The 12,724-nt window shown below is 40.2% G+C and overlaps 1 protein-coding gene across 1 annotated transcript in view; it reads right to left on the minus strand.

Annotated features, from left to right (window-relative positions):
- PFKFB1 (6-phosphofructo-2-kinase/fructose-2,6-biphosphatase 1) overlaps positions 1-8,919 on the minus strand; it is a 507,147-nt gene extending 498,228 nt beyond the window's left edge. The window contains exon 1 of the mRNA XM_044089060.1: positions 8,685-8,919. Coding sequence (XP_043944995.1) covers positions 8,685-8,775 — 91 coding nt within the window. The 5' untranslated portion in view covers positions 8,776-8,919. The remainder of the gene's footprint in view (positions 1-8,684) is intronic.
- Between the last annotated feature and the right edge of the window lie 3,805 nt (positions 8,920-12,724).

Genomic DNA, 12,724 nt, shown 5'->3' on the forward strand with positions numbered 1-12,724 from the left:
GAATGTATCATGTAGACATTGAGTGACAAGTACCCTTCTTACTCAAGTGTGAAAAAGTGGTGTGTAAACTTTCAGCTTGGAGATTTTGAGATTGAAGATGCAGCAAAGTCTGGAGGCCTCAAATGGTGTTAACACCTGAAAATGTTGACCATGTCCATGACCTGATTTTGGCATATCAGTGAAAATCAGTGAAAACAATTGCTGAGACACTACAGATATCCCAGGAATGTGTTTGGTTTATAATCCATGAGCAGATGGGTATGCAGAAGCTGTCAGCCGAGTTGGTTCCCAAATGTTTGAATGCCGACAAGAAAAGAAGTCAAGTAGACACTTTCAAGTTGATTTTGTGGCATTTTAGTTCAGCTGCTGCCAACTTTTTGGAAAGACTAGTTACTGTTGATGAAACATGGTTACACCACTATGATCCTGAGACAAAACAACAGTCCACGCAATGGTGGCACTCAGGTTCACCTAGGCCAAAGAAGTTCAAAACCCAAAAGTCTGCAGGAAAGGTCATGGCCACAGTGTTTTGGGATCAGGAAGGTGTTGCAATGACTGATTATCTTCCAAGGGTCTAAATAGTTAATGCCGAATGCTACTGTAACTTGCTGTGCTGATTAAAGGAGGCATTAAAAGAAAAAAGGAGAGAAAAGTGGTGGGAAGGAGTTCTGTTTTTGAAAGACAATGCACTTGTTCACAAAGCTGGCAAAACAATGGATGTTTTGACAAAATTGAGGCTTGAGTGCATAGACCATCCACCCTACTCACCAGATCTTGCTCAATCTATTTCCTGTTTCCAAACTTAAAAAGACTTTGAAAAGGGGGCAATTTTCGAGTGATTTGGAGTTGATTGCAGCAGCGGAGCAAGATTTCAGTGACCAGACTTCAGACTTTTTTGACAGGGTTACAGAAGCTTCTGACATGATGTGCCAAGTGTGTTGAACGTCAGGGAGAATATGTTGAATAACTTGCAAGTTTCAAGACTCCATGTCATTCCCTTCTTGGTCTGGCTTAGAACTTTTTAGCACCCCTTTTATGTAGGTAGATAGGCAAAGTTTCATAGATAGCAAACCTGAAATGAACAAGACAGTGCAGTAGGGCTTTAGAATAGGAATGGCATAGAACAAGGACCAGTACAAGTGTCTAGTTATAGGCAAACCATGTACATATACAAAGAAGAATATGGTGAATGAGTCGTGTATGAAAAGTACATTGATGAAAACTTAGATGACATTTACCATCTATGGAAAATAGGTGAAAAAGATCTGCCGGACTAAAAAGAGATATCACTGAAGATGAGATAAACAGGAACATGAGAAACTACACAGCTAAAGAAACCTAAATAACCCAATATAATGCAACAGGTCTGACAGAAATATGCCATGAATGTATGCCTGTACAAGTACAGATAATCATAAAAGTATCATTATGAAAATACATAATACAGTGAAGTAAAACACAACCTAACACTAATCTTATTCCACCAAAAGTATTAGAAACTCGTGATACAAGTACTTTCATGTAGCCGACAAGACATGCTACACACACACACACACACACACACACACACACACACACACACACACACACACACACACACACACACACACACATAATCTGTAACTGATATTTGTGGCAGTAATGTGCAAACATAAAGCTTTCTGGTAATATAATACAGCATAAAAGAATATTTATTTATTGACAGTTGATTACTGGGAAAATCCAACTGAGTATGTACCCATTTTTGGTGGAGGCCCAGTGTGAAAATCTCCAGCGTATTACATTTTAAGAAAAATAGTTTTACAGTATTCAAAAATAATACAAAACATCTATAGTTTAAATAATTATACTAAATTTGATATGATATGAATACATTCGTTAAAAATAGATACCAATTAAATGATAATGATTCAATATTTAGCCTTTTTAGAGAAATTATAAGTAAGTTATTATAATACAAACAGGAATTGTAATATGAAGTGGGAGAAAAAACATGGTTATGGCATATTTAGACAGAGAGTCAAGGGAGAGAAATGGATTCAAGTACGGAAGTAAGTGAAGAAGGGGGAATAAGGTGGTATATGGAATAAACAGGTACTTTTTCATATTTCTGGATATAGTTTATCCTGGGAAGAGCAAGAACAGAGCTATATTTTGGCTAGAAAGTCTTTCAGAATGGTTTTAAAGGACTAGGGTTTTGATCTGATGGACACAGTTAAGGGGTTCTAGGCTTTAGCAACATGGTACGAGTCCACACCAGGCCCAGCAGATCTGATCAGCTTGTGGATAGAGAAGAGATTTTGGTCATTGTATCATAATGACTGAGCGGGAACATAGTTGTGTAGAATGGTATTTAGTGCTGGTGAAGCAGATGGATGCTGGATAATTTGACATGTGGTAAACAGTTGTGAATATATTAGTTAATGGGGCAGTTCTAACCAATTTAGGTTGCTTAGTGCTATACTCTGGTGGGTTCTGAAAGGAGTAGGCTCTAGAGAGCACCCCTGCATTACCAGGCTATAACTCACACCACACTTTTCAGCCATCTAAGACCAGAACACCAAAGGCAGAGGTGTTTCCATATTCATTAAGGATATCCACACCTCCAGGCTAGTTGTGCAGCATAATGCATCCAAGGTTATCTAACTGCAACTAACTCTGGGCAAAGCTGCAATCCAAATTGTAGCTTGCTAGAGATCCCTCACCATGCCCCAGGATTCCCACTCCTCTTTTCTTGATATACTGAAAAATATTAGGGTTCAACCAAACATCCTAATAATGGGCGATTTCAACTACCCCACCATAAACTGGGAAAACTACTCATGTACCAAATCCTTCGCTCAACACTTTCTGGAATTCATAAATTCCAATGCCCTGGATCAACATCCACACCCCCACCAGGGACAACAATATCCTAGACATAGTCATTACCAATATGAGTGACCAGTGTTCCAAACCTGAAGTCAACTCCTCGTTGGTCAGATCCGACCATAAGCTAATTGCCGCAGATGTCCGCATCCCACCCCACCCACCATTAAGGAAACCATGGTAAAATGTTTCTCCAAAGGCAACTTCATGCTTCTTAAGACAGAAGTGGAGAACTTCATGACACCCATGCAGATGGACAATACAGTTACAATTGCTGAATCCTACACAAATGCACTCTATAAGCACTTATACGAGTGCATGGATTGTGCTATCCCAAACAGAACCAAGACGTTATCCTCCAAAAAAAGGAAGCCAATCTAGTGGTACCCTGCCATAAACAAACTCTACAACTGAAGGAAGAAACTATTCCAAAAGAGAGTAAAATCCCATGAGTGGAGGAGCTCCCTGGTCAGCCTCAGTAAGAAGCTGAGATCCCTTATAAGATCCTCCAAAGCTAGCTATGAAAACAAAATTGTGACTGATTCTAAGGGCAGCCACAAAGCATTCTGTAGCTATGTCAAGAATCTCAATGGCAATACCCAGATCTGCTCTGAGTTACAGCACAACGACCCGAAAATTACAGAACCAACTGATATTGCCAACATCCTGACAGATAGGTTCAGTGCTAACTTTACCCCCCTTTCAGCCCCTAAAGGGCCCATATCTATACAGGAAGAATGCAGAGTCCCTGTAATCACATCTATGCAGGTAAAAGCTGCACTCTCTAAAACCAAAACCACAGCATCCATGGGACTGGACAACATCCCAGGCTGCGTTTTACATGAACTTCAGAACGAATTGGCTCCCCACCTAAGCACCATGTTCAGTCATAGCCTCACACCAGGCTTTGTACCCACTGAATGGTTGCACAGCAACAGTTATCCCACTCCACAAAGGGGGAGCCACCACTGATCCTGGGAATTATCACCCTATTAGTCTGATGAGCCTAGTTTTCAAGGCCATGGAATGTATTATCATGGAACTCATAAACAAAGACATTGGTAACCTCCAAACTCTGGACCCCACCCAGTTCGGGTTTGTGAAAGACAGATCATGCCTTCTGAACCTGACTGACTTCTTTGAGGCAGTCACCAAAGCTGTAGACAAGGGTAAGATGGTTCACACAGCCTATCTTGACCTCAGCAAGGCTTTTAACACCATCTCCCATTCTGGAATTATAGCTAAACTCATTAAACTTGGTATAAAACACTATGTCACAAGATGGGTTGCCAACTGGCATACTGACAGACTAACACAGAAGGCCTTTGGCTAATGAAGTTCGCAGATGACTGCAAACTAGGAGCCATAGTTGAGTTCCCAAATGATGTGAACATCCTACAAAAGGGCCTCACTGAGACAGATGCCTGGTGTCAGAGGCATGGCCTCAAGCTCAATGCCAAAACGTGCATTGTCATCCCCTTTGGTAAAAACTCTGTACCTATGAACTAACACATAAACGGCAGTCTACTTAATGCCGAATGTGTGATAAAAGACCTTGGGACCAAGGTGGACAGTAGTCTCTCCTTTGATAATCACATTGCCACAGTAGTCAGGAAATCCTTCTATGTGGCACACATCACAAAATGGTTCTTATCCAGGAAAAAAGAGGTCATTGTTCCCCTCTACTCGGCACTCATTAGACCCATTATAGAGTACAATGCCCCATTTGGAATGTACCTTACAAGACATCTGCAGCAGCTGGAAAAGTCACAGAAGTACCTCACAAAGAGGATTACTGGCCTCAAACAGATGCCCTACACTGACCATCTCAAAAAACTCCAGCTTTACTCTGTAGCATATCGCCTACACCGAGGAGATCTCTGCCTAACATATAAAAGCTATGTTGAACCCAGAGCTGTTGGACATGCTACACCTAAAGAAATCCCAATCCCTCTGAGCTACATGCTCTAGGGACCTAAACATTGTCACCACAATAAACAGGACATGCTGGAGAGATAGATTCCTGTCCCAGAGACTTCCTGTACTCTGGAACAAACTACTCATCTATGTCAAGCAAAGTTCCTCATTAGCACTCTTCAAGAAAAATCTTGATGAGTGGATGGGAAATAGGAAATACACCCTGGGGATCACTTCTGTGTCTCTGCTTGACAGGGGTACAGGAAATTAACATTCTTGTGTGGCGTAAGCCAGGGAACCTTGTTGACTAGGCTTACTTAGGCCCTTGGGCCAATAGCCTAGTACCTACCTATGAACCTATTAACCTATGAGTACTTGCTGAAAATTTAGCTAGTTTATTATAGTCTGAATTCCATGCAAACTATATATGTATATACACGCTTCTTGTCCATTTGCATAGGACAGAGACTTTTATAGATATGAGCTGCTCCAGAATATCTTAGCTACAAATTCAGTTCATTAGGATATTAAGAAAAAGTTTTTTTTTCAGATAAGCCACATTAATTATGAATGAGGCAACTCAGGCAAAATATAGTTAGAAATCAGCCAGCATTTATGTTGGACTGACAGACATACAATCATTTTTAATGAGGTGGTTTTATGACCCACGATCTCTGTAAGTTACCTGTTGTTATTTGGTGTGTCCTTTTTCACTTGTAGAAATGATGATAGACAACTAGCCTGACACTTTTATATCCATATATTTCAGTGGTCTGATGCACATTGTAAACAAACTGCACTATACCACAGTCAGTAGTTTCAGCGTGACAATTACCAGACTGTAGCCATCACTACAATATATGTGTTACTGCCTTGTGTGTATTATAGCTCTATAGTAGATGTTGCTGCTTTTCCTGGGCTAACTAATACAGGGCTCAGTATCAACTGGGGGAGTCATGAGCACTGGTATCACCTCTCATCCCTGGCTGAAAGTTGTTGATATGCTTGTGGCAGGAGTGGACTGGCTGTGTGGTTATAGCATTAGCAGCTTACTTACTACCTATCATGTTGTGCAGCATAGCACACAACAAAGACCTCACTAACCATGACAGGTGCATAATACATTGTCGCTTGCAAATGAACTGGATCTTGAGTAGCCAAAATATACATTTCACAACAGAGTTGAAATCATTACGAGTGACATTATAATGATGTTCCATTAAAGTATATAGCTGTTGCACTGATGTCATCAGCTGTCATTCAAGAAGGTATCCCACATCAGTTGTAGCACTTTTTTGTTTGTTTGTTTGGGAGAGGTTACTACATATCAGGTATATAGCACACAATGATTTGTGCATTTTTATGCATTATTAAACACTGGGATTCCTTCACTTGCCAACCAGATGCCACTGAAAAAAATTACCCTGCAGAAAGTTGCTGTGAATGTCAGGAATATGGCATATGTTGCATTATGCATATTACAAGCATGCTGACTGAACATTTCTTATGAAGCCATCTCTATTGCAGATGACCTGAAAATGCAAACAATTTCAGCCCTGTTTTATGATATAGATATCTCTGTGTGGACTGGTCTGTGCCCATATTACACCATATGTTCAATCAGTGGCACATATCACAGACTCTGAACATCACTGTGACTCTAACATGTATAGTCCTTTTGAACCAAATGTAATCCTACACACTGCAAATAAGCATGTCAAGGAAGCTGACCAGTATCCTCAAGGGAGAAAACTGGAAGTCTCCCAGTGTATCCTCTGTTGAACACTGTAAATCTCTTTGGTTAAAATAGTTAAGGTAATATATGCTTTTGTGTCAAAGGATACACATAAATCATACATTTCTCAAGTTGCCATATGTGATTTGCACAAAACACAGATGATTCTCAAGGCCATGTTGTGTAAGCCAAGGATACCAATGCAGACACTGCTGTAAAGCTCATCTGGGAGGCATAGGTTCTTGCACTTCCTAAAGTATGTAAAGCTGGCTTAAGTAAACCACCCCTGCTATTACCCAACACATTTGCTAGGGTCTATATTAGAACATTGACAAAGCTGTTAATCGGTTTTATACTTGAAAATGCCGGTAATAGAAGTGTGTTTTGTGAGATCGCAGTACAGTGAAGATCAGAAATGTTGCCCTTCCCTCACTGTAGAGCAATCTTGGAGTTGGTATATATAAGTAGCGGGAGGTGTGGGGGGCACAGTCCCCCACAAAATTGAGTTGTTTTAGCAGCATTTCCGATTATAAAGCCATATGATTAATGGCTTTGTCGGTGTTCTAATATAGACCCATTTGCTATACATTCTGATAGCTTTATATGTGCCCATATATGTAACATCTTCTCTGTCTTCTAATAAGAAACACTTGTTATCCACTACAACATTTAACTGAAAACCTCTTATGTACATAACTATCTTAGTGTATGTACTATGAACCTACTTAAAATGATATGTTGCTGATAAATATATTCTTCTCATTTCTCTTAGTTTCCCTAGATGTCTCATATCTAGAATATAGTTCAATGATATCTGCTTGAAAAGATGTTGCATGAAGAGGGTTTTCAAAATGCTTCATTGTGACATATGTTCTCTAAAAAAATTAAAACCTACAATACTGCTTACTACTAATAATAGTAAATTATAGTTATTAAAGAGAAAAAAAGAATTTACAGACTTACTGCTATTGTTAAATTGTCATACAGCCCCACACATCAATTCATACAAATACTAGGCAAGGGGAATTGTGTTTTCCATATTACCAGTCAACAATTTTAAACATAATAATCAACTTCCTTTTCCTGCATAAGTATTACTAGTTGATCCTTGCATTTAAATGTTTCATTATTTTTACATAATTCAAAATCTCATTGCAGGCACTAATTACACTCTCAGAAATAGATGTTCTCTCCAATGGGATCTAAATGTAATCCTCCCCTCCCATATGAATACTACTTCCCCTTAATGCTACAGGTGTTTTATGCATTTCTTTTTACAAACTACCTCTGACTTTAGCTCCACAGCTTCCCTGAGAGTTCCACTCTCATTGGGGTCACAGCATAGCTGAGGCATACTCTGGATGCACACCTTCACCAGATGGGCCTCAGCCCTCTGATTGCGAAGATATCTTGGCCATCAGGCTATGAATAACTCCATGATCAGGAAGTAAAACAGAGATGCTGGGCTAACATAAAGCAGTCACTGGTATCTTTTGCTTTAAGGCTGGTGTGTTTGCTTTAAGCCCTACTCTTCCTCAACACTGCTAACCTTATGTCACTGGGTGAACAAGGTAAAGTTTGATAATGCTTTAAATCTCCAAGGATACCATGGACCATGTGTGAGTGAGAAATGCCCCCCCCTACACACACACAAATATGCACACTTGTGCATGCAATGGGTTTAAAGATGGGAGAAGCTGTACATTATTTTATATAGGGCATGCACCTATCCACACAATGTATGCACACACTCAAATGCCTATTCTGTCTGCCCTTTGTATATGAAATATTGAAAAGACCTGTTGCCATTCAGTTAAAACCCACTAAGAGTGAGAAAGACAGATTGAGACAAGGGGGAGTAGTTTCCTTAGATTAAGTTTTCACAGGCTGTGAAAGTATAAAGAAGCCAAGCAATTAAATTTAAGTCTATAGACAGTAACCACTATATGTATACAGACAGTGAAGCTTTTCTAAAAATGAAAGTAAGCCCATCAAATTAAAAAAGGGCATCATAAATTATGCCACTGCCTAACTGATCCCTCTTAATATGAAACAAAATGCTGAAGTTTTGAACTCTCCTGATTGTGGAGCACTATGACGCAAGAGAAGTACTAACACAAAACAAAAGCACTCCTCTGTAATAAAGGCAAACTTTTGCACTTACAGCCCCGTCGCTGCTGCAGACGGCTACTCTTTGGTGGGATCCAGATCTTCTGAAGTGGATTTTGAGTTAGTTCTTGGTGCTGGCTGGACATTTTCCTCTTGCTCCAATTTCCAAACTTGTGGTGATCAGATTTACTAGATATGTGTGGCTGTGTGCGGCAGTGCAGTAGACTGTTTTCTTAGAATGACCTGACTGCACTCACCTCTCATGGTTATCAGCAGCCATGCTCATGATGTAAACGATCAACAAGTGTCATAACATCAGCTATCAGACAGGGACTGTGGACCCAGTTACCTCTGCAAATATTCACCAGAAATTATTTGAACAGGAACAGAGCAGTAGAGATAAAAAATTACCTTTGCAGTTCATTAAAATGCACCCTTGCTATAATTTATAATGACTACCTTATTATTATTATTTACTTCTTTGGGTCAGTTAACCTCATTTCAGTGGATTCCATCCCAATGACAAAATACAGTAAGAAAAGGAAAGTGACTGAGTCAAATCCAAGGTCAGTCTATCAAAATACAATTAGACTTCATCCTGTCATGCATGAAGACTGTTCTGTAAATGTGTGACTGCTATTTGAACTTTCTTCCTGCATCACTGAATCTTTAATTGGGACTGCTAGTGACATTAATAAGCTATTAATAAACTGAAATATGAATTCAAGTTTTCTGAAAGCTTATCATGGAGAATTAGGGTATAGACATTGAGCTGCAGTTATGGGTTTGATTCGTTCACCCTCCACTTATTTACTGTGTAGCTCTGAACACGTAATTTAACCGGGTCAGTGCAACTGGGTTAATTTAAAGACAGATATATGGGTCTAGTGAGTCTTAGCTGGTTAACTGAATAACTAACTGAAAGTTTCAGAAGTACATTGTGCACTGAGTTTTTACTCATGAATTGGGCAGGGAAATACAGTGACAGCGTTTTAGCCACCATTTCTTTGGAAGTGGGAGTGACAGCTGTGTAAACCTGTATCTAAAGCTTCATCTCTTCACATCTCAGCATTACAGAGACCTCTTTAACCAATCAAGTATGTCCTTGTGTATCAAAATTACTGCATTATAGCAAGCGGAACAGAAAGGGTAACAGTGTTACATACCACACTAATCGCACACACTTTCCTGCAGTACAGAACAAAGGCCAACCACAAGTGTATACAAATGCTACAATTCAAATAATGCTTTGAGTTACTAATGCCCATTCTGTAAATATCTTAGTTACCTTTTTAGGACTACTGCCTCATTAGCTGGATACTCATTGAAACAATATATGTGTGACTCGAGCTATCTGGTTTCATATCACCAATATGCAGCACCCTAGTAAAGGCTGTTAAAGATGGAAGCACTTGGAAGTGTATCCAGTCAGAATGCTAATCCACCCCATACATAGGTTCATAGGTAGGTACTAGGCTATTGGCCCTAGGGCCTATACAAGCCTAGCCAAAAAGGTACCCTGGCTTTCACCACCCAAGAAAATTATTTTCCTGTGCCCCTGTCAAGCAGAACCACAGAAGTGATCGCAGGGGTGAATTTCCTATTACCCATCTAATCATCAAGACTTTTCTTTAAGAGTGCTAATGAGGAGCTCTGTTTGACATAGATAGGTAGTCTGTTCAAGAGTATGGGAAGTCTCTGGGACAGGAATCTATCCCTCCAGCATGTTCTGTTTATTGTGGTGACAAGGTTTAGGTCCCTTGAGCGTGTAGCTCGGAGGGATTGGGATTTCTTTAAGTGGAGCATGTCCAACAGCTCTGGGTTTGACATAGCTTTGCATGTTAGGCAGAGATCGCCTTTGATGGTAAAGATAAAGGATGACACAGTCATACATACACATTATAGCAGTTCATAGTTCGAGGTATAGCTGTGCTCAGGCCTGAGGCCATGTTAGAACATTGACCACACATTTGGAGAGTATACCCAATGGCTAAACTAAGAATCTAGTGGCATTTTAAAAATGAGAGCTGGAGTTACATATATGAACAGGTAGTTTATTACATAAATGAGCAATGATTTAAGAAGATGATTTGAAATTCTTACAGTTCTAAAAGAAATGGCTACAAAGATTACTATTGCCTAATGATCTCTCAGAATGAGCACACAACAAAGCCAGCAAGATTAACTCCTCATTGTGTAAAGCGTTGAACCCTAAACATAATCTGCTGTTGTAAATGGAATATAAACCCAAGTATCAGTCTTATCAAGAATGTTTAAGCTGTTATACATAATGCAAGCCTCCTGTTTTCTTTGTACTCCTTTCCATTAAAATTAAATCAACCTTAGAGCAAAACATAAAATTTAACTCAATGACTGGCCTAACATAAGTTGTAAATAATTTTGTAAGTAAAACAGTAGATCTAGATTGCATCCCACACAGTTTGGTTTTGTCAAAGGGAGATCATGCCTGTTAAACTTGGTTACCTTCTTCGAAACAGTCACCAAAGCCATGGATGAGCTGAAGACAGTGCATACTGTCTAACTTGACCTAGCCAAAGCCTTCAAAACTATTCCCCACTCGGGCATAATAGATAAACTCTCCCAGCTAGGCATCGACCCGTATGTTATCAGATGGATAGCTAACTGATAGAACCCACTTGGTCAAAATAGAGGAAGCCACCTCTAGTAGTAGATCCATAACAAGCGGCATACCCCAAGGATTGGTCTTGGAGCCTCTACTGTTTGGGATATACTTTTCTGAGGTACAAACCAAAACCAGTGGTTTGTGGCTGACTAAGTTTGCAGATGACTGCAAGCTGGGCACTGTCATAAATTCCCCTAATGATGTGAACATCTTCCAAGATAACCTTACCCAAACTAATGACTGGTGCCAGAAGCATAGCCTCAAAGTGAATGCCAAGAAATGCATCATTATCCTCTTTGGGGAAAATGGCATCCCCACTAATTATTACATTAATAACAAAGTACTAAGCATGTAAACATTTGTGAGGGACATGGGCACCCAGGTTGATATCAACCTGACTTTTGACCACCACATTGCCTCCAATACAGAAGGCTTTCTACATTGCCACCTCATAAGGGCATTTCATCTAGGAACATGGAGGTCATAACATCCCTGTACTCCTCCCTTACCAGACCCATTATCGAGTACAATGACCCCTTCAGCATGTACCATGCCAAGCACATGCAGCAGTTGGACAGACCACAGAGGCTTCTGACCAAGAAAACCCAAGGTCTCAAACACCTATCCTATACAGATAGGCTAAAAGCCCTGTCCATCTGCGCGGTCTTACACTGACTGCTCAGAGGTGACCTGTGTCTGGCATACAAGGCCATCTCAAGACTCAGCCTTGATGGCGTTGCTGTATATCCGTTAGTCAAACTCCAGCCGCGCGACCCACACGCTAATCAACCTGGTCTATGACATTAATAGTGGCAGGATATATTTGTGTCCCGACAAGTCCCCCATCTGTGGAATAGACTCCCTCTCCTTGTCAAGCAGAGTACCTCACTAGCCCTATTTAACAGGAACCCAGATGACTGGATGGGAAACAGAAAATATACCCCTGGGATCCCACCTGTGTCCCTGCTGGGCAAGGAAAACAGGTGCTGACTTTGTGAGAATGTGGGTGAAATTCTTGGCTAGGCTTATAAGGGCCTCCGGCCAATAGCCTACTATTGTCCTATGAACCAATTGAAATTTGGCCACATACTTTTAGGGCTTTTGATCTGCCACTAAAGCATTAGTTTTAAAATTCAGTTTGGGGTCGATGTAGACACCAAAAGAGCCAAATAAGGAAATGTTCCCAATAAAAACGTTCCCCAATACGACATTATGATTGACTTTCTGGGGCCCAAAACGGTTAACCTGCTACATTGCGGAAGAGTACTGCGATTTGAAAAAAAAAAAACAGTCAAAACACAAATGGCATTGCTGGTCCTAGTCGTGAAAAAAAAACACCCGAAGTACTCAAGGCAGATAAACAAACAAAAACACTTTTTTAAGTTACAGTAAAAATTGATGCTAAATAAGGGATCATAACCCTCACACGCAGTAATACATGAACCATGCTT

This window comes from Protopterus annectens, chromosome 12.part0 (assembly GCF_019279795.1).
Source record: "Protopterus annectens isolate FY-2018-M chromosome 12.part0, PAN1.0, whole genome shotgun sequence".
Lineage (NCBI taxonomy): Eukaryota > Metazoa > Chordata > Ceratodontiformes > Protopteridae > Protopterus > Protopterus annectens.